Source organism: Blennius ocellaris (assembly GCF_963422515.1).
Source record: "Blennius ocellaris genome assembly, chromosome: 24".
In the NCBI taxonomy this organism is placed as follows: Eukaryota; Metazoa; Chordata; class Actinopteri; order Blenniiformes; family Blenniidae; genus Blennius; species Blennius ocellaris.
Genome location: NC_137673.1, coordinates 1,055,953 through 1,074,295, shown reverse-complemented (window position 1 = coordinate 1,074,295; position 18,343 = coordinate 1,055,953). Strand labels below are relative to the sequence as shown.

General features: G+C 49.6%; 4 protein-coding genes across 12 annotated transcripts; 3 read left to right on the top strand and 1 right to left on the bottom strand.

The window, feature by feature from the left end:
* Positions 1-258: 258 nt before the first annotated feature.
* On the top strand, positions 259-3,243 carry prkag3a (protein kinase, AMP-activated, gamma 3a non-catalytic subunit). 8 transcript variants are annotated; one of them, XM_080519987.1, is made up of 13 exons: positions 268-321; positions 394-448; positions 542-678; positions 788-869; positions 945-1,003; positions 1,181-1,340; positions 1,431-1,485; positions 1,565-1,691; positions 1,768-1,933; positions 2,004-2,041; positions 2,137-2,283; positions 2,356-2,449; positions 2,708-3,243. In XM_080519987.1, the coding sequence occupies exons 1-13, from the start codon at positions 304-306 to the stop codon at positions 2,728-2,730; spliced, it is 1,161 nt and encodes a 386-aa protein (XP_080376113.1). In that variant the 5' UTR covers positions 268-303; the 3' UTR covers positions 2,731-3,243. The 8 variants fall into 8 exon arrangements, with proteins under 8 accessions (XP_080376114.1, XP_080376113.1, XP_080376120.1 ...); XM_080519988.1 differs by having other exon boundaries at positions 259-321; positions 394-433; positions 2,356-3,243; XM_080519994.1 differs by having other exon boundaries at positions 1,301-1,340; positions 2,356-3,243.
* A 1,038-nt stretch (positions 3,244-4,281) lies between these two features.
* Positions 4,282-10,287, top strand: retreg2 (reticulophagy regulator family member 2). 2 transcript variants are annotated; one of them, XM_080519559.1, is made up of 9 exons: positions 4,282-4,559; positions 4,823-4,926; positions 5,981-6,011; positions 6,124-6,253; positions 6,328-6,412; positions 6,498-6,635; positions 6,717-6,805; positions 7,246-7,381; positions 7,823-10,287. In XM_080519559.1, exons 1-9 carry the CDS (start codon positions 4,306-4,308, stop codon positions 8,575-8,577), a joined length of 1,722 nt encoding a protein of 573 aa, XP_080375685.1. In that variant the 5' UTR covers positions 4,282-4,305; the 3' UTR covers positions 8,578-10,287. The 2 variants fall into 2 exon arrangements, with proteins under 2 accessions (XP_080375685.1, XP_080375684.1); XM_080519558.1 differs by having other exon boundaries at positions 7,805-10,287.
* Positions 10,288-10,407: 120 nt separating this feature from the next.
* mdh1b (malate dehydrogenase 1B, NAD (soluble)) lies at positions 10,408-12,557 on the bottom strand (the record flags this gene model as incomplete). Its single annotated transcript, XM_080520095.1, has 10 exons — positions 10,408-10,437; positions 10,530-10,669; positions 10,776-10,918; positions 11,070-11,211; positions 11,285-11,609; positions 11,688-11,856; positions 11,930-12,072; positions 12,138-12,272; positions 12,346-12,458; positions 12,536-12,557. 10 exons carry the CDS (start codon positions 12,555-12,557, stop codon positions 10,408-10,410), a joined length of 1,362 nt encoding a protein of 453 aa, XP_080376221.1.
* A 552-nt stretch (positions 12,558-13,109) lies between these two features.
* fastkd2 (FAST kinase domains 2) lies at positions 13,110-18,177 on the top strand. The gene is made up of 11 exons (XM_080519495.1): positions 13,110-14,041; positions 14,129-14,232; positions 14,318-14,426; positions 14,543-14,666; positions 14,774-14,913; positions 15,007-15,179; positions 15,556-15,713; positions 15,793-16,029; positions 16,102-16,174; positions 17,313-17,427; positions 18,041-18,177. The coding sequence occupies exons 1-11, from the start codon at positions 13,448-13,450 to the stop codon at positions 18,161-18,163; spliced, it is 1,950 nt and encodes a 649-aa protein (XP_080375621.1). The 5' UTR covers positions 13,110-13,447; the 3' UTR covers positions 18,164-18,177.
* The last annotated feature ends 166 nt before the right edge of the window (positions 18,178-18,343 follow it).

Genomic DNA, 18,343 nt, shown 5'->3' with positions numbered 1-18,343 from the left:
TTGGTCTTTAAACTTCCTCACCCATCGGAATACTTTCACTTTGTGTCTTGAGAAGCGAGTGAAACATCAGCCACGTTTCGATTCCCCAGAGATGAAGAGATTCCTCAGAGAGGAGCACCGACGCCAGGTTCTGGTGGAGCCGTGACGTCGCTGCCCTCCCATTGGACCCCCGCCAGCTCCTTTGGCCCCGCCCCTCCTTGGCCTGACACATACCACTCCAGAGCTCCTAATATAGACCCAAGGGTAACAAACCCACCGTCTGCTGCTCTGAAAACAACCTCTTCATGGACACACCACAGGATCATGGAGCCTCCTTCACAGGTGACGTAGGAAACATGACGGTTTGAGGACTTTAAGCTGAACGTGCAGAATGTGGTGCTTGTTGTGTTTCAGGTGTCGTCAAGAGGAAAGAAGGCAGAACTGCAGGAACGAGGTACAGTTGTCAGAAGTACGGCCGTGTGGGACTCAGATGGAACCTACATGCTGCTCTCTGCTGTGCATGTGTGCAAATATGTCCGAGTCTAAATCTGCTCCTGCTCAGGCGAGGCTGAAACCAGCTGCTGCCGCTCCTCCCCAGAGGCCGACGCCACCGTCTACATGAACTTCATGAAGACTCACCGCTGTTACGACGCCATTCCAACCAGCTGCAAGCTGGTCATATTTGACACCACACTGCAGGTGAGGCTGCCGTGCACACACACACACACACACACACACACAAGATGCTGCACCTCTCTTGTTTTCATGAAAAGCTTCACTTTCGGTGGATTATTCTGCCGCCCAACAGGTGAAAAAGGCCTTTTTTGCTCTGGTGGCAAACGGCTTGAGGGCCGCACCGCTCTGGGACGCCAAGCTGCAGAGATTTGTGGGTAAGACGAGGAGTCGGTCGCACCGCCGCTGAAGATTAGAATGTTAGAGTTAAAACGACTCCTTTTCCGTCACAGGGATGCTGACGATTACAGATTTCATCAACATACTCCACTGCTATTATAAGTCTCCCATGGTGAGTGTGAATACGCAAAAACTACACATTAGAAGTATGTACATGTAAGTTTGGGTTCTTTAGTGTCGATCGCTGACACTTGATTTGTTTTTAGAATTCAATCATGCAATCATGGAAGCCACCTATTCGACTGCTCATGTTACAAATGAGTCATTGTCTTCTCATTATAATCCACAGAGAGCAATAAAAGCACACAAATGTCACTCTTGTGGAAGGATGAACGTGCCCCGCCCTCATTTCATCCTTGCTGTTGTTGCCGCGGTGACTCATGTGTTGACGTTGCTTTGGAAGGTGCAGATGTACGAGCTGGAGAGTCACAAGATCGAAACCTGGAGAGGTGAATCACGGCAAAGTAAAGAGCCGGCACAGACGAGTGGCGTCGTCTCGGCCGACTTCCACTTGAGCTCTTCTCTCTTCTTCTGTCCAGACGTCTACTTACAGTATTCCAATCACTTCCTCGTCAGCATTTCTCCCGAGGCCAGGTGAGGCCGAGTCACACCCGCCTGTCGTCCTACTCCTTTAACGCCGTTTGCGTACTCATCGGCTCTCTTCTCCCTCCAGCCTCTTTGAAGCCATCTATTCCTTACTCAGATATAAAATCCACCGGCTGCCCGTCATCGATCCGGAGTCTGGGAACGTCCTGCACATCCTGACCCACAAGAGGATCCTCAAGTTCCTGCACATATTTGTGAGCGCCGGCCCGTCGTGTTGCTCGGACCGTCGCGTGCCGCCGTTCTTCAGCTCTGCCGTCTGCCTGTTGCCAGGGGAAACGGGTGCCCCGGCCTGCGTTCGTACGGAGACGCGTGCAGGAGCTCGGCATCGGCACGTTCAGGAACGTCGCCACCGTCCGGCAGACGGCGTCGCTGTACGACGCCCTCTCCATATTCGTGGAGAGGCGGGTGTCTGCACTGCCGGTGGTGGACCAGCAAGGTAGAGGTCTTTGTGAAACACACACCCTTCATTCGCTTTCCATCTCTGCAGCCGCTGCTTTGTGTTCCAGACAAAGTGGTGGCGCTCTATTCAAGATTCGACGTCATTGTGAGTGGAAAGGACAAGTCTGGTGTTCTCACAGCTGAGATCTGGAAATACACACACAGAGGCGTTTGTTTGTTTGTTTGTTTGTTTGTTGGCAGAATCTCGCCGCCCAGAAGACGTACAACAATCTGGACATGACGATGCAGGAGGCCGTCCGCCGGCGCTCCTGCTACGTGGAGGGTGTGCTCAAGTGTTATCCCGATGAGACGTTGGAAACCGTCATAGACCGCATAGTGCAGGCTGAAGTACGTCACGGTTCCTCCTCCGTCACCGGACCACAGAACAACAGCAGCTCATCTCGTTTCTCCTCCTTCCAGGTCCATCGGCTGGTCCTGGTGGACCGAGCCGACGTGGTGAAGGGAATCATCTCTCTGTCTGACCTGCTGCAGGCCATGGTCTTAACCCCAGCAGGTATTGACACCCTTCTGTCCTAGCACCCGGGGACGGAGCCCCTGTCCCCCCCCAGCGCTCCTTTACCAGGCGGCTGGGGTGGATTCTGGACAGTGGACCCAGGCAGGTAGGCCCTGGAGCCTCTCTCCCGCTTCCTCCTGGTAACCCTCCGCCTCCAGGGTGTCTCGTTCCTCTGCCTCTCGTGTGTTCTGTGATTCTGAACACTCGCTCCAGCCCGGCCGCCTGAATTCCACACTAGTTTTTCTCTGTCTCCTTCAGAAATTGGCTCTGGACCCAAATGAGAAAATATAAGTGGGAGAGCATTTTCCTGGCAGTGCGGCTGTTTACAACAAAATGTCTTCTGTGATCTAACCAGTGACTTTATCTCACCTTGATTCTGCAGTTTGTATTTGATCAAATTGACCAATCTGTGTTTAGTCAAAATGTTTCTGTTTACCCACATGGGTTTTGTTGTATTTGTTTTTTTTATTGGGGTTTCTCTGTTTTTTTGGCAGTTTTATATGTTTCATTCACTTTTTCAAGATCCCACCTGCATCCTTTCATTTTTGTGTGTGAATGTAAGTAATATTACTTATTCATAAATTGTTTATATGTTGATTAGGGTCACCATTTAATCCAAACACATGTTTTCGGACTATGGGAGGAAACGCATGTAAACTGTATCACTTGTAACTTGGAAGCATAGGATACAGACAAGCGAAAGTGTGTCATTTACACAGCAATATGACTTTTTTATTATTCAGTGACAGAAGAACAAACCTTCACATGGTGATATTTAATGACATAGTCCTATAAACACGTTGTATTTTGTATAATGTATGAACTGAATAAAGAAACCTATTATTTACATTGCTGCATATTGAATTTTCTTACAAAGACTTATAAACATCAATGCCAGTGTCAATAAGAAGGCGCACAGAGCGTTTGCAGGGATAGTCTCGCCGCCATATTGGATGGGTCTTAGTCCATTAGGGTGTTTAATTGTACTTACACATTTTTTGTCCACAGAATGAAAAACTTGTTTTACGTATCAAACTATCTTGTATCATAACTATGTGTCTGGAGTTCGTAAAAAACTAAATACGTAAAAATTCGTTGGAAAAAATAGTGTGTAACGATCATTTAAAACTTGTAAACAATGCACGAGAAGCGAGCTAGAGACCCATCCAAGATGGCGACCACGCAAAGTACGGCTCCGGTGCACTGACATGTAAAACGCGTTTGCTCGATTTACGCGATCCACCGATTGGGCTGCGCAAATAATGGATTTGTTATTTGCGCAAAGATCTGTCGATCGCGCTGCCTGACCCTAACCCGTGCCGCTGCGCCATCAACCAATACTTCCGTGATCAGCCAATGTGTTAAGGATCCGTTATTTGCGCAATCGATAGATTGCATGACAGACAGAACTCTCTGAGTCTACGGGTGTATATCTATAACTCTACCGATATGTGTCTATGGTCCTAGCTATACAGTAAACAAGGAAACACGTGACTATGTTTTTTCTCATGTTTCGTCATCATATCCCTCCGCCCATCTCTTCGTCAAGTTACCGATACTCGTCCAGAACAAAGTTCGACATATATTTCTACTGATCAAATCGGCATATTTTATCACCCGTGGGAACTTGGATTGATGATACTGTTTTAATTATTTTCGACTCATCGAGTATTATTGTGTATTTTCATCTTCCATATCGATAAATAGGCGCAGTCTGTCCAGAATGAAGCGGTGAATCTAGTTTTATTTTGAAGGCCCAGAGCGGAAGTGCTCCCTGCCCCCAATCCGCGGAGCTTGGCGGCCGTCTCTCCTTAAACCCCGTGATCTCCGACACAACACAACAAAGTGGAGGAAACATGGCGAGCGGAGGGGAGAGCGGAAGACGGCCCTCGGTGGGCTCGTCCTCGGTCGGCCTGGAGGACCTGTTCCCCGCGGGGCCCTCGGAGCCGAGCGGAGGGGACGACTGCCCGGAGCTGGTGCGCCTGCGGGAGCGGCTCCAGGCTTGGCTGTCGCAGTACGAGAGCCCGCTGCTGCGGCTGCAGCGGCTGCTGGTGTGGGAGAGGCCGCTGCACAGCATCTCCGTGGCCCTGACGCTCAACACCCTGTTCTGGTGAGGCACGCGGCTGCTCCGCCTCTCGGCGGCTCGTCGCTCCGTGTCGGCCCGGACGCCTCGGCCCGGACGTCGGGATAAGTTAGCTAATCCCGGCCGCAGCCTCGTGCGGGGGACGTCCTGCCGGGGGGGCCGCGCGTCACGGCGGATGTCCGGGAACCGATCGTTGCGCTAAACCCGCGGTGTCGCTGCAGATTCTTTACATAGAAAGTACCGGTTCTACCTGTCTGTCAGTGACCCGAGCCTCGGTGTCCCCCCCCCAGGCTGCTGTCCTCCACCTCCCTGAGGCCGCTGTTCCTGCTCAGCCTGTCCCTGCTGGGGCTCATGCTGCTGGAGAGGTGGAAGCCCGGCCTGCCCGTCATCACCGGTGAGCCCCGGCCTCCTCCTCCTCCACCTCCACCTTTCTCTGCATCTTCTCCCTCTCACCTTTTTCTTTTTTATCCATCCTTCCATCTTCTTTACCACTTTTTTTTATTTATAACTCATCATAACTTTTCCCTCCTAAAGCAACGAGGAACAGTGTAAATGTTTTCCCACAAAAAAGGACATTTACACAGAAATAAAACCACACAAAGCAAAATAAAGATCTTGAAATGAATCAAATGTAAATATTAGGCGGTTGTAGTTGATTTACGTCCGTTTCAGTGGCCAGGTGCAGACACTGTTCCCTCCATCGTTTATCTAAATCCTGGAATGTTTGTTCCAGAGTCTGCAGCTGCTCCACCGTGCTGAGAAATAAAGCTGTGGTAGGGGTTTTTCTGGAGCCAGTGTTTTGTGAGGTGTTTTTTTAAACTTGCTGCATCGTTTGCATTCATACCATCAGGGACGATCCCAAGATAAAGTGTTGTGAATTACATGCAAATATTAAAACCGTGGAGCTGCATTACTTGGGACGACGGCTCAAACGGGCCGTTCATGTTTGGTTCTTCCTGCAGGCGGTTTGTTCTCACTCGTGTTCTGGTCTTATGTCGCCTTGCTGCTTCATCATACGTGTCTAAATCTAAATCGGTGCTTCCAAAATCAGGCGTGACCACATTCATGGCCCATTTCAAAGACGACCCAGCGGCTTCACGCTGGGGCTCCAACTGGGGGAGAGAGGAAGGGCTTGTTCTGGAAAAACCTGTCACTGAGCTGGTTGGTGTCCCCGTCCTCAGGAGTTTAAACTTTCCATGAGTCGTAGTGAAGAATGAGAAAAGTCACCAATGTGTGACTTTAACTGACATTCTTCTCCTCTTATTGAGTCACGTTGTCCCACATTATCCTGTGTGATTTATAAATGCCTTCAACTCGTCTGTTTATATATTAAAAACACAGGATTCTTGTAGATTCTGAGCTTGATTAAAGAGAAATACAGAGAAATCCCGACCGGTTCACAAAGTTTCCTGATCCTCTGCCAATTCTCTCGCTTTTCTCTCCTGCAGTGGAACACGTGGAACCTCGTCCTGCTCAAAGGTGTGTGTCGCGTCCAAACCCCCCCCCCCCCCCCCCCCCTCCACCTCGGTGACGTCATAAGAGCGTTGCTGGTCTCACGCCACCCGTTGTCCCCGTCTTCTCTGTCCCGCAGTGAGTCTCTGGGCGGCGAGCAGCGGCTGCTCAGCATCCCGGAGCTCAGCCACCACCTGGCCGAGGGCTACCTGGCCTGCTGCCTCTACCTGCAGGAGGCGCTGCAGTACAAACGCCAGAACCACGGAAAGGTGCGGCGCCGCGCGGCCCGCGGGACGTCCGTCTCGTCGTCCTCCTCCTCCGCTAACGTCTCTCTGCTTTCCAGTTCTGCGTGATGATGTGCAGCAGCTGCTCCGCCCTGGCCCTGCTGGGACACTACGTCCCCGGGATCATGATCTCCTACATCATAGGCGAGTCTCCGCCCTGTAGCGCCGGCCACGCCGCCGCCCCGTGGCCAGCCCGCTCACGGCGTGTGCTCTTCCCGACCCCCTGCAGTGCTGAGCGTGCTGCTGTGGCCGCTGGTGGTGTACCACGAGCTGATCCAGAGGATGTACACCGGCCTGGAGCCCATCCTCATGAAGCTGGACTACAGCATGAAGGGAGACACGGAGCACCGCAAGCACGACAAGAGGAGTGAGTGTCGAGGCCGGGGGAACGTGGCGAGGAGTTCAGGAAACCTGGAGGAGGCGTGTTGAGTGTGTGTTTGTGTTGCAGAGGTGAAGAAGGAGGTGGAGGAAGGCGACGAGCCGCGAGCTGAAACCGAGAGTGAGAGTGAGGAGGAGCTGTCCTGCTTCGCTCCAACGGTACACACACACACACACACACACACACACACACACACACACAGGTTTGAGTGTGTGTGGGCGTCAGTACGAGGTGTGTGTTGTCACACGTGACCTCCAGATGTTTTATCAGGTTATCAGTCGTGTGACGTTGGTCCAGACGAGGGAGTCAAGTTTTAAGATTCTTTTAAGTTTTTTGTTGCAGATGATTTTTTTTTAAAAATGAAAAAGAAATGAAAGTGTTTTCTTCTGTAGCGCCCCCTTGTTTCTCTCACCGACCAGGCATCCAGCCTCAATACGTCTTGTGACGTTTGTGAAAATGGTGCAGCTATTAAACAGGTTTTGTATTAAATTTTTTTAACAAAAGAACAGCTGGCACTTTGATTCCAGGAGGTAAAAAAGGGTTTGATGAGGTAGAAATCCAGACTTGTGATTGCAAAGTGTCCCCCCGGTGTGTCCAGGTGGACGTGAAGACGACGGCCCTGGCCATGGCCATCACGGACTCCGAGCTGTCGGACGAGGAGGCGTCCATCCTGGAGAGCGGCGGCTTCTCGGTGTCCAGAGCCACGACGCCTCAGCTCACCGACGTCTCCGAAGGTCAGTCACACTCTGCTGGCATTGATTCTACTGTAGTCCAACAGTCTGGACGGTTTTGTTTTATTATCTCATTCTGGAATATTCTGACTCAAGTTGTTGTTGTGATCTGTTCTACTCCAGGATGTTTTCTAATCGACACATTCAATTGTAGTTCAGTCCGCTCATCACTATTCTATTCTATTCTTGTTTTATTTTCTTTTCTTTTTTTGATGTTTTTTCATCTTTTTTTGTTCTTTTTCATCAGTTGCCAATGTTTTTTTTTTTTTTATATAGTTTTCGGTTGTTATTGTTGTTTTGTCCTCCTGCTAGATCTTCTTCTTCTTCTTTTAATTATTTAAATTCTTCTTCTTCTTTTAATTCTTCTTCTTCTGCTTCATGATATTGTAGTTTCCAGATGTGACAAAGTGTTGTGCCTGTTCACAGTCCTGGTTTGTCCTGCAGACCTGGACCAGCAGAGTCTCCACAGCGACCCGGAGGATCCCTTCCTGCGCGACCTGCCCGACTTCCCCTCCGTGGAGGAGTTCCCGTCCATCGAGCAGAGCCTGCTTCACTTCCCGCCGCGCGGCCCCGGCCAGGCGGATGGCGGCCAGGCGGGCGCCGCGTTGGAGGCGGAGCCTCTGAGCCCCACCAGCCTGCTGATCCAGCACCTGGCCTCGCCGCTCCACTTCGTCAACACGCACTTTAACGGACACGGCCGGCCGCCGGGGGGCGAGGACGCCGCGCCGCCCGGCCCCGGCGTGGCGGTGGAGGCGGCGGAGGGGCGTGAGAAGGAAGCGGCGGTTACCCAGGGTGCACAGCGGTCCCTGGAGGCCCTGAGCGAGGAGATCGTGAGCACGGCCATCTCCACCGTGGTGCAGAACACGCTGTTCGCCCTGCTGCGCTCCGGCGAGGAGCCGGCGCTCGACGACTTCCTCCCCACCGACATCCCGCCGGGCGCGCTGGACCACGCCGACGCAGCCCCGCCCGCCGCCGACACTACAGCCACCATGATGGACCCGCTCGGCCCGGACGAGGCCGTCACCACGGAGAGCGGCGCCAGCGAGGACTTCCCCGACGACACACTGGTTCCCACCGAGGACGAGGACTTTGAGCTTTTGGACCAAAGTGAACTGGAGCAGGCGGACGAGGAGCTGGACAGACAGGAGGGGGGCGGAGCTTCTGACGCGTCTTCTCACCTGCATCCACCACAGTCGTAGCCGCCCCCCCCCCCTGTCCCCCCTCCTCCACCACCCCCGCCATCATGCAAGCGTTTTGATTTGTAATGAACAACAATACATTTTATTTTTAAAGCACTGTTCATTAGAAAAACCTCAAAGTACAGAGTTAAAACACAAATTTAAAGAAAATCCTGGGAGTTAAAAGCCTCTTTGAAGAGGAAGGTTGTTGTTTTTTGTTTTATTTGAAAGTAGCCACGGGGTCCTGGTTCTGGGGGAAGGTAGAGTGGGAGAACACCCATACCTCCGGTGGTGGAGGGTGATCAGCTCCGGTCAGGTGACATTCACACATGAGGACAGTTTAACTGGAAGTTTCCACTCGGCTCGGCGTTCTGGTTCCGCTGGAGCAGAGCGGCGAAGGGGAACAAAACGTTTGTTCCCCTTCGCCGCTCGTCTCGTTTCCTGTTCAGACGTTTATGTAGAAGCTGCTGCAAAGAGCCGAGACGTCGGATTCTGTTACTAATATGTTATAAGTTATTTAATTTAACAGAAGTTAAAGCTGAGGGGGTTTGGAAAGTCGGTTTAGTGATCGTATGTATGGGAGTTTCAGTTATTGAATAAACGTCGCCTCTGAGGTTTGACTTCCACTCACTTGTGGCCTCGAGACTAAATTACTGGAACCACTGGGAACTCTGGGAGAAAAGCTCGTTTTGGTCAACTTGATCATCTCCACATTTAAACGAAGCTGTTGATCTGCGACAGACTTGTTAGATTTGTACATCGTCCCTCGGTGTGTATATTCCCCGACCGGTCCGTGCATGCTGCGCGTCACGCATGTGTTCCCCGCCATCGCTGTGTGTGTGTGTGAGGTCACTATCAGGGGGCGTGGCGCCGCCGTCCAGGCGCAGGAGGGTAAATGTTGTTGCTCGCAGCGCTCAGATCTCAGGGGTGGATCTTCAGCGGCGTGAAGTCGGTCCAACATGGCAGAACACGTGTCCGTTTTCCCACCCCGTCGTCGTGCAACTGTATTTGTACTAACCTCCTTTCTTTCCCTTCAGTCGACGCCTCCTTGTGTATAATAGTGTAGAAAAGTGTATATTCTGCATGTAAAATCGGCACCCTGTTCAAGCTCTCCTTGTCGACTGACAACGTTCTGCACAATTGGTGAGGGGAAAAGAACCTTTGAATGTTTCAGGTCAAACAAGCCCGTTGATATGTGATGTTGCGCTGCTGAGGGAGTCACTGTTGATGTGTCCGAGTGACGACGTCGGATCTGAGGAAGGACATTAACAGACTAGTTCGTCTATGGTAGTTGTGTGTTTTTGCTTAAAATACTGCTTCTTAAACTATAAATATATATATATAAATACAAAAAAGGCACTTACTGAACTGTACAATTTTAAAAAAAGGAATATATTTTCTAATTTCTCCTTTTTCCATAAATTACTCAGTTTGATCTTTTACGTCTTTAAAAAAAAAAACTGTAACCGAGTTTCCCGAAGAAGAAAAGTGCAACGACTTCACATGTGAACGTAAGAGAATAAAAGAACAAACTGAAGCAAACGGAGTGTAAACTTTGATTATTTCAACCGTGTTCTGTTCGTGAAGGACCGTCTGACTGATGGATCGAACAGACTTGGATATTGGGCCCATTAATTCCTAATAATCAATAATAATCTAATAAAAGTCTTTTCATTCAGGAGGTTTCATCTTGAGCCTTAATAACCTTCACATTGAAACCTTGAGGTTCCTTGTTGTGGTGCAGAGAACATGTTTTGAGAAAGTTTGCTTTTGCTCAAATATTTTAATGTTGTATAAATGAATCATGAACATACAGATATTAACTGGAAAATCCTTTTTTAATGTTTGGAGTCAATTGCTTCCCTCCGCCAGCTCTTTTTCCTGGGAAAAGAACAGAAACACCGTCTTTGTCCCCACATTTCAATATTAGAAGTATTTCTAGGTTCGGTTAAAGCTGCTAGTTCTGTTATTACCTGCAGCAGCTGCTGGACTGAAAGCTGAAGTTTGTCCTCCAGCTCGTCTGGGACCGTCAGGTCGTCCACGACGCAGCATGTCCCCTCTCTGAAGACGACCGGCGCCGAGAGGACGACGCCCTCCGGGACGTTGTAGTGTCCTGCAAGTCGACGAGCGTCGTCAGCGGCCGGATTCTGGATCCAGCGGGAGCGTCTGGTCTCGCGTCTCCTCACCTGAACACAGTACGCCTGCAGACGTGACCTCACGTGAACCTCCGACGCCGTTCCACGCCCTCAGGACGCTGAGGACGCCGTTGGCCGCCGCCATGCCGGCCGCCCGGCCCGTCCTCGCCGTCACGGCTCCTCGCTGACAACCTGCCAGGTGTTGAAGATCCGTTTCCAGCCATTTCCTGCAGGAGGGCGGGAGGAATTTGTGGGTCAGACACATTGTGAAATGAGTGTTTGCACAGCTGAGCTGTGTTGTAATGTGACGGGATCTTATCGCGTTTGTTTATCGAAGTGCCAGACGACCGTCGACATGTTTAAGTCTGAGCGTCTCACCGGTCGTGAAGAACCTTCAGCACCGGCTGGGAGAAGAACGGAGGTCCTCTTATCGCCCCTTCATAGTTGAAAACCTTCGCCATCTGCAGGTCAATGTAGAAAAGGCCACTGATGTTTCCCCACACGATGACATCTGTAACATCTGGAGACCAAGTACACGTTGGAAAAGTCCGTAACGCTAAATAAACTCCAGTCCCAGGATTTCTGTGGGATACCTGAAGCCTTCACTCTCAGCTGCTTAGCAAGGATGGCCTTGGCTTCGTTCTCCAGCTGTGTTGCCACGGCGATAAATTGCCGGCTGTCAATGGAGGCAGCGCAGTCCAGCAGCAGCGAGCACCGCAGGTTGACGAGGGAGTCGCCGGACACGATCACCTTCACGTTCCTCTGCGCTCTGGAGTCGATCAGTCGGCCGTACTCTCTGTACCGCTCCGACGTCCTCGTCACTCCGTCCCTCCCGTCCCCATCGGCCGCTCCGTCGTCCAGGAGGAGGACGACGTCGGCGTCTCTGAACGCTCGCTCCACGTTGGTGTGAATCGTCACCTGCGGAAAAACTTTTGATCAGTTGCTCTCTTTTTATTTTTCCCAGCTTAAACACCACAGGGGTGCAGTTTATGGTACCTGATGGAGCGTCCCGAGGGCCAGGTCCTGAGTGTCCACCCTCAGGGCTTCCAAATCCTCCTCTGTGCCCTCGAGGTCCAGCAGATGGAGGCTGATGACAGAAGCCTGGGGGAAGGTCTCGGCAGAGAGCAGCCTGGGAATCAGTGTGTGGCAGGTTGGGCTGAGAGCACTGGGAAGACGGCAGCCAGTTTAGTAGTTTGTTGTTTCCTTCCAGTCTCTAACGGTCGGTAAGATGGACCCACCCACTGATCCAGATGTGAAAGGGCTGAATGAGGCCGACACGGCGTTGCTCCTCGGCCGCCTGCTTCCGTTTGGCCTGCAGGTTCTCAGTGGCGACGCTCAGCATCAAGTCTGTGGGCATGTCTGAGGCGATCCCGTAGTATTCCTGCACAGCCGCCGGTTAAAGGCGCCGTGAAGGGACTTTAATTCCATCATCATATAGTTGCTCACCTGGCAGTGCTCCAGAAAGTCACTGAAGCCCCCCAAGAGCATGGCCTTGCCCCCTTGGACCACCAGGTCCCTCCACACCAGAGGAGAGTGTTCATGTTTCCAGCCTCTTCTCTCACACGTGGCCTCCAGCCATTCCTAACAGACGTATAGACGCAGTCAGACAAAGGGAGAAAAGCAATATTTGTTAAGGGACAAAAAAAAGCATTACCGTCCAGTTCTCTGGCAGGACAGAGATCTTGTGGACTCTGAAGTCTGGCAGACATCTCTGCAGAGCATCTGCTAAAAGTTCCGCTTTGGCAAAGTAAGGACAGTCCGCTTTACCTGCAGTGGGGAAATAAATCTGATTTACTCTCAACGCTGGATTTCAGAATTAAATCAACGAATAGATTTTATTTTACCAGCGAGCGTGAATTTTGCCATTATTCACAGGAAGTGTCGGTTGCTAGGAGACAAGATGAGCTCTAACGAAATGGGTCCGTGTACTTCTCGAGACGACCTCAAAATATCCCCCATTAGATTGTATTCGAGTAACTGGAGGGGATTTTGTGTGCCTGCCGCTACTTCGATCTACTTTGTCCTCTCAAAGGAGAGCAATGTCTAAGTAGAAAAATAATAGTGCAGGGACCGCAAGGGATTGTGGGAAATGCTGGACAGGAAGTAGTTTGGTCGGCGCTGTCATATGGTTGCTATGGTGACGGTGGCGTTGCCCCCCAACCCCCCCCCCCCCCCCCCCCCCCCCCCCCGGACTCCCAACACAATAATTTTGCACCTTTGTGCACAAGAGTAACGTATAAAACGGAAAAATACTTTTGCAGGATTAAATAAAATCGCTAAACTTGTAATGATTTTTTTGTGTCCGTGTTGCACGGGGGACATAATACAGCGACGCACACGCTGTAAACAGCGTGCGGGGAAGCTAACACGGACTGTTTTTGAATTTATTTCTCCTTTTTACGGGATACCGTCTCTCTGGATGACCTGTTGACTCCGGGTTTACACGGGCGGACGAGTACAATGTGTTATTTGGTGGTGAGGTTCAGTAATGACGAGAAATAATAGTATTAGCAGTGAGCTAACGGGGACTAGCCTGTGTTTTTAGCTTGGAGGATAGTTGACCTTGTTGGAGTTTATTGTAATAACTATCAATTATTCAGATATGTTTACAGTTTTATCTTCAAATACAATTAATACGAATTAGTATGTGTGGCTATTACCACCAAGTGGAAGTATCACACAGGTAACAGAGGTTTTCTTCACTTTTATTTGCTGTCTGTTGGAGTTCTCTCCTGTAAACCTCCTGCCAAAGCAACATGTCTGTCTGGGCGGCGGAGGAGGTGATCAGAAGGAGTGTGCGCCTCTGCAGGCCTGTTCACCAGCAGCTCAGCCTCCTGGTGTCCACATCAACATTCACACCTTCAGCACGTCAGAAGCTCACACACATCCAGAAGCAGAGCCACAGACGGGAGGCTTGGTGTCTTGTCAGTTCTGCGAGGTTCTACTCGCAGGAGAGGAACGTCACTGATGAGCCGAAGGAGACGGACGTGGAGAATAATGCCGTCACGGAGCAGAGACAGTGGCAGTCTCCCTTCCTGAAGCACCTGCTGCGCTGCGGCTCCCCGTCAGACGTGCTGGACCTCACCCGTCTGTACTCGCCAACCAGCCGGGAGGTCAGCAGCAGCCTGATGCACATGTGGGTCGTGGCCAAGAAGATGTCCGAGGACCAGCGGCGATACGAGCTCCAGCTCATGTTCGAGCATCCTGCCTTCGACGAGCTTCTGCAAAAGGCCATGAGGTCTTTCAGTCTGATGCGCCACGAGGACATGGCTTACACCCTCCTGAGTATGGTGAATCTGGGCGTTCCCCAGAGGAGCCGGGTCATCCAGACATCTCTACGAACCGTGCAGGTCGACGGACAAAACAGTCACCAGTTGACATTACCTGAATTGTGTGTGTGTTGTTTACACTGACTGTGTTCCATCGTCCATTCACAGGAGAAATTAAACGACTTCGATGAGAAGTGTCTGTCCATCTTAGCCTCCTGTCTGGAACATATGGAAGACAGTCCCAACGTTGATGCAATGAAAGCTGGCATGAGGTAATTCTTATGGGGACGCATTTTAAAACCGTAGAGTTACTTATTGAGACTTGAAAGGACGACGGCGGCGTTTGCTTTATTCTAGGCTGGTGGTGGAGGAGCGACTGTCGGGGATCAAGAACGTGGTGACGCTGCAGACCATTATGCGCCTGCTGGGAAAAGATGCTCCCAAAGAGCTCAAATGGAAACTCGAGGTTTGTTTATAACCCTTGATTTCTGGCCGTCGCCTGTCTTGGTAATACCAGAGTTCTATGCAGTGTCTGATCACTTGATTTTAGCTGCGAACGTTATCTTTTCCAAACGTTTCCAGAAAAAGGCCTTATCGATGACGGAGCAGTTCAGCGTTCCCAACGCTCAGTGCATGATCTCCACCTTGGTCACCATGGGCTTCTACTCTAAGCCTCTATTGGACGTGTGCAGCAGAAAAATATCAGGTACTGTTAGTTCTCTTCAGCCTCCTCAGTGGACTTCCAGGTTCAGCTTCCTTTTCTCTGCTTGATTCGTCCATAAATAAGACCTTTGAATATTTTCCGCCTGGTAGAGAACCTGCATGGGATCCCGTTCAGCAGATTGCTGAAGCTGCTTCAAGCCTACAAGGAGCTGCTCCACAGAGACTTCCACCTGCTCACGGCCGTCTCGGACTACATCGCCTCCACGATGGACATCTGGACCAACAAACAGGTCCAGAGACACACCAGCTTTGTCCTTCATGATCTGAACACTGATTAAATTTTTTCCTTCCCTGCTGATACTGGAACTCTTCTTTCCGTTCAGCTGCTCCTTCTCCTGTCTGTGTTCGAGAGCCTGGCCTTCTGTCCCACCGCCGTCATGGACGCTTACGCCGACAAAGTGATCGCCGACCCAGACATGCTGACGCTGAAAGACGTCCTCTGCGTCCTCAAGGTCTTCTCCTCTCTCAACCACGACCTGCGGCGCCAGCGGCAGCCGTGAGTCACTGACTGAATGCAGATGTTGTTACTTTAGGAAGCTCGAGCTTCAAATATACATGAAAATTCCTCCTTAAACAGATGAACTTCTTTTCAGCGCCACTAATTCCGATTCCACAGTGGGGAGCAGCTTTTAGCTTTAGGAACCTGGTGACGTCCTCTTGGCCTCGGTTGTTTGTTCATGCTGGACACAGTGAGACAGTCAGTGCAGCGAACCAAACGTGGAAAAGCAAAGAATGCAGAAAATAGATTTCTAACGCTGGAGGCAGAGGCGGGAGAAAACATGTTTCCTCTGTGTTTAGACGATCAGGAGGAAGAGTGAAGGAGTTAAAGTGCTGGCGGTGACGGTGTGATGTTTGTTGTCCCGCTGGAGCAGCTTCCTGGACGGCCTGAGCCGGGCTCTGGACTCCTACCTGCCCAGGATGTCTGCCTTTGCTCTGCTCAAGTCGGTTTACTTCTTCTGCCTGCTGGGCCACTTCCCCTCGGCGCCACTGGAGAAGCTCCTGCAGGGCAGCAGCCTGCAGCAGCTCACAGGTCAGACCTGATCCCACCTCCTCCTGCCTCACTGCTTTAACCCTTCTGACCCCGACTCGCTCTCTCCTGACTCCCACAGGCTCCAGGCTGCTGAAGAGCAGGGAGAGGATGCTTCACACTGTAGATCTGTGTCTCCGCCTCGACCGCCCTCCTCTCCCTCAGCCGCTGACCTTCCCCTCGTCTGTCCTGGACGTCCCCTCGCCCTCCAGGTCGTCCCTCCACCCGTGGCTCCTGGAGGGCCTGCAGCGCCTGCTGGAGGGTCGGGATCACGTCACGCTGCAGCACGCGGTGGTGGAGGAGGACGTCTACCTCATCGGTAAGGATCAAGCTCCAGTGTGTGAATCGCCGCTCCACCCTGATCCTCATGACGACCCGCTTGTGGATTTAGACGCCGTGATAACCAGGCCTGTGGGCGGGGCTGACGGGGCAGAGCGCAGGCCGCCAGCAGAGAGCAGCCAGAGGTAAGCGTTCAGCTCTGTGGTCGACGAGCAGCAGACGTGGAGGAGTGGGAGTGAAACGTGAAGGCAGGAGAGGAAGTTCTGGTTTTCTGTGACTCACAGAGAGTAGCTCCGCCTTCTCATTGTCATTGTGCTGTGGTTAAAAGATTAAAGATCGTCTTGGTGAAAAAAGTGTTCGGATGCAAAACGTCCATCTCAATAAAACTCCTATTAAACCTTCACACATTCATATTTTTACTTTTTTCCTAAATAAACAATCAAATATTCACTAATTATTCTAAGATGAACTCTTTAAACCACACTTGTATAATTTGATGTCATTGTAAAGACTATATGATAACAATTTGTTTGGTGGGAAGGATTTACTTATATTATTATTTTTTCTCAAGCATCAGGTTTGAAATTTACCTATAAAGTTTCTAACAAACGATATAAAAAAATTAAATGAAATAGAAACAGATTATTCTAATTGTTGGCTTTTTGTATTCTGTGGTTAAATCTGTAGTTACTTCCTGTCAAATATTGAAATCTGAATGTCAGTTTTATTAATACTTCTTTTACAATGAACACATATAATAAGCAGTAACGAGTGAAATGAAGAAAGGTTTGGCCAAATAGATGAAAATGTCGAATAAAGAGTTTAAATTTGAGTCGATTCAGTTCCAGCTTTTTGTTTTTACCAGACTTTTCTCTTCCAATCACGCTCAAGCAAATTAAACCAAACATGTTTAAGTTTGAAATCTTTAATTTGCTCATTTATTCTGAAAAGGGAGACGTGTGTTTCAGAGTTTCAGAGATGTTGATGTGAATTTTAAATATATGCTGTCGTCTGTTTCCAGTTCCTGTGAGGTCACCGAGTGGCGACTTAGAATTACAAACCTCGTCATGTGAAAAACATGGATTAAAATAGATTAGAAAGAAACCTATAAGAACTTTTATTAAGTTCAGACTGAAATGAAAACCTGAACATTGAAAAGGTTTAATGACGTTATGATTCTCTGTCAGTGGGAAACTTTGCTTCATGTCTGGAAATAATAAACCCACATTTCCTCATTTTTCAGGCTGCAGATAGTTGGTCCACCCTCATGTCGTCACACTTTCACTGGATCTGCGTTCAACTTTTGATTTTTGTGTGTCCCAGAATTGCAGTTATTCACGCGGCTCCATCCAAGTTCTGTTTCGGCTCGTCCAACCCCCGAGGGCCTCTGGCTCTGAAGATCCGCCACCTGGAGGTCCTGGGGTACCGGCCTGTGCTGGTGAGTAATGACGCACGTTTAGCTTTGTCTTATTTTGCTTTATTTTGCTCCCTCATTTCCATTACATTTTTTATATTTGTATTTTTGTGTCTTATTATTTGTCTCTTTATATACTCATTATGATCATTATTTCTTTTTCTATTCTATTCTATTCTATTCTATTCTATTAAATGTAATTAAATGACATTTTATTCTCTTCTCTTCTCTTCTCTTCTCTTCTATTCTCTTCTCTTCTCTTCTCTTCTATTAATAATGTATTTATGTGTTGTTGTTTTTTGTATTTTTTCTTTACTTATCTATAATTTTTCTGCTTTAAGTTTTGTTTATAGTTTGTGGGTAACTTGTTTACCTTAAGTGGAATTTGGGGTTAAAAAAAAGAAATGTTTATTGACCTCTGTATATATATAAGTCCTGTTTAAATCTGTTACTTTTCATTTGCTATAATTAAAAGCAAAGGTGTATTTTGTAGGAATGTAAATTGTGATCAAGCACTTCCACAACGTCTGCTTGACTTCATGATGATTTAAATTCAAGTCTCATTGAAACGACGATGTGGCTGGAATGATGAAGTGGAATGAATCTAAATCTTGTTTTTTGTTTTACTTCTCCCCAGGTGTCGGAGCAGGAGCTGCAGTCGGTTTCTGAGGAGCAGAGGACTGATTTCCTCAGGGAGCGGATCTTCCCAGAACACCTCAGGTCAGAAAGACGGGCTGAAGCCGAACCGGCAGGATGTTGAAGGCCGACGGTTCACCGTTCACCGGGACGGCTTATTTAATGCACTCAGAGTGAAGAAACGGGGAGGAAAACACCGAATTAATCCTACAGTAGAAAGTTTGGAGAGGAATTTATTGAAGGAAAAAAAAAAAGCATCCACTGATTAAAGCTGAAATATAAACGTGACTCTTGGCAGAAAGTT

Excerpts from the sequence above, each read along its gene's own strand:
- prkag3a (XM_080519987.1), top strand. Across the intron at positions 2,042-2,136 it reads ATTCAAGATTCGACGTCATT|AATCTCGCCGCCCAGAAGAC; the intron begins GTGAGTGGAAAG and ends GTTTGTTGGCAG. Across the intron at positions 2,450-2,707 it reads CATGGTCTTAACCCCAGCAG|AAATTGGCTCTGGACCCAAA; the intron begins GTATTGACACCC and ends TGTCTCCTTCAG.
- retreg2 (XM_080519558.1), top strand. The coding sequence starts at position 4,306 with ATGGCGAGCGGAGGGGAGAGCGGAAGACGGCCCTCGGTGGGCTCGTCC. Across the intron at positions 6,012-6,123 it reads GAACCTCGTCCTGCTCAAAG|TGAGTCTCTGGGCGGCGAGC; the intron begins GTGTGTGTCGCG and ends TCTGTCCCGCAG. Across the intron at positions 6,806-7,245 it reads TGTCCTGCTTCGCTCCAACG|GTGGACGTGAAGACGACGGC; the intron begins GTACACACACAC and ends CGGTGTGTCCAG.
- fastkd2 (XM_080519495.1), top strand. The coding sequence starts at position 13,448 with ATGTCTGTCTGGGCGGCGGAGGAGGTGATCAGAAGGAGTGTGCGCCTC. Across the intron at positions 15,714-15,792 it reads CAGCCTGCAGCAGCTCACAG|GCTCCAGGCTGCTGAAGAGC; the intron begins GTCAGACCTGAT and ends TGACTCCCACAG. Across the intron at positions 16,030-16,101 it reads GGAGGACGTCTACCTCATCG|ACGCCGTGATAACCAGGCCT; the intron begins GTAAGGATCAAG and ends TTGTGGATTTAG.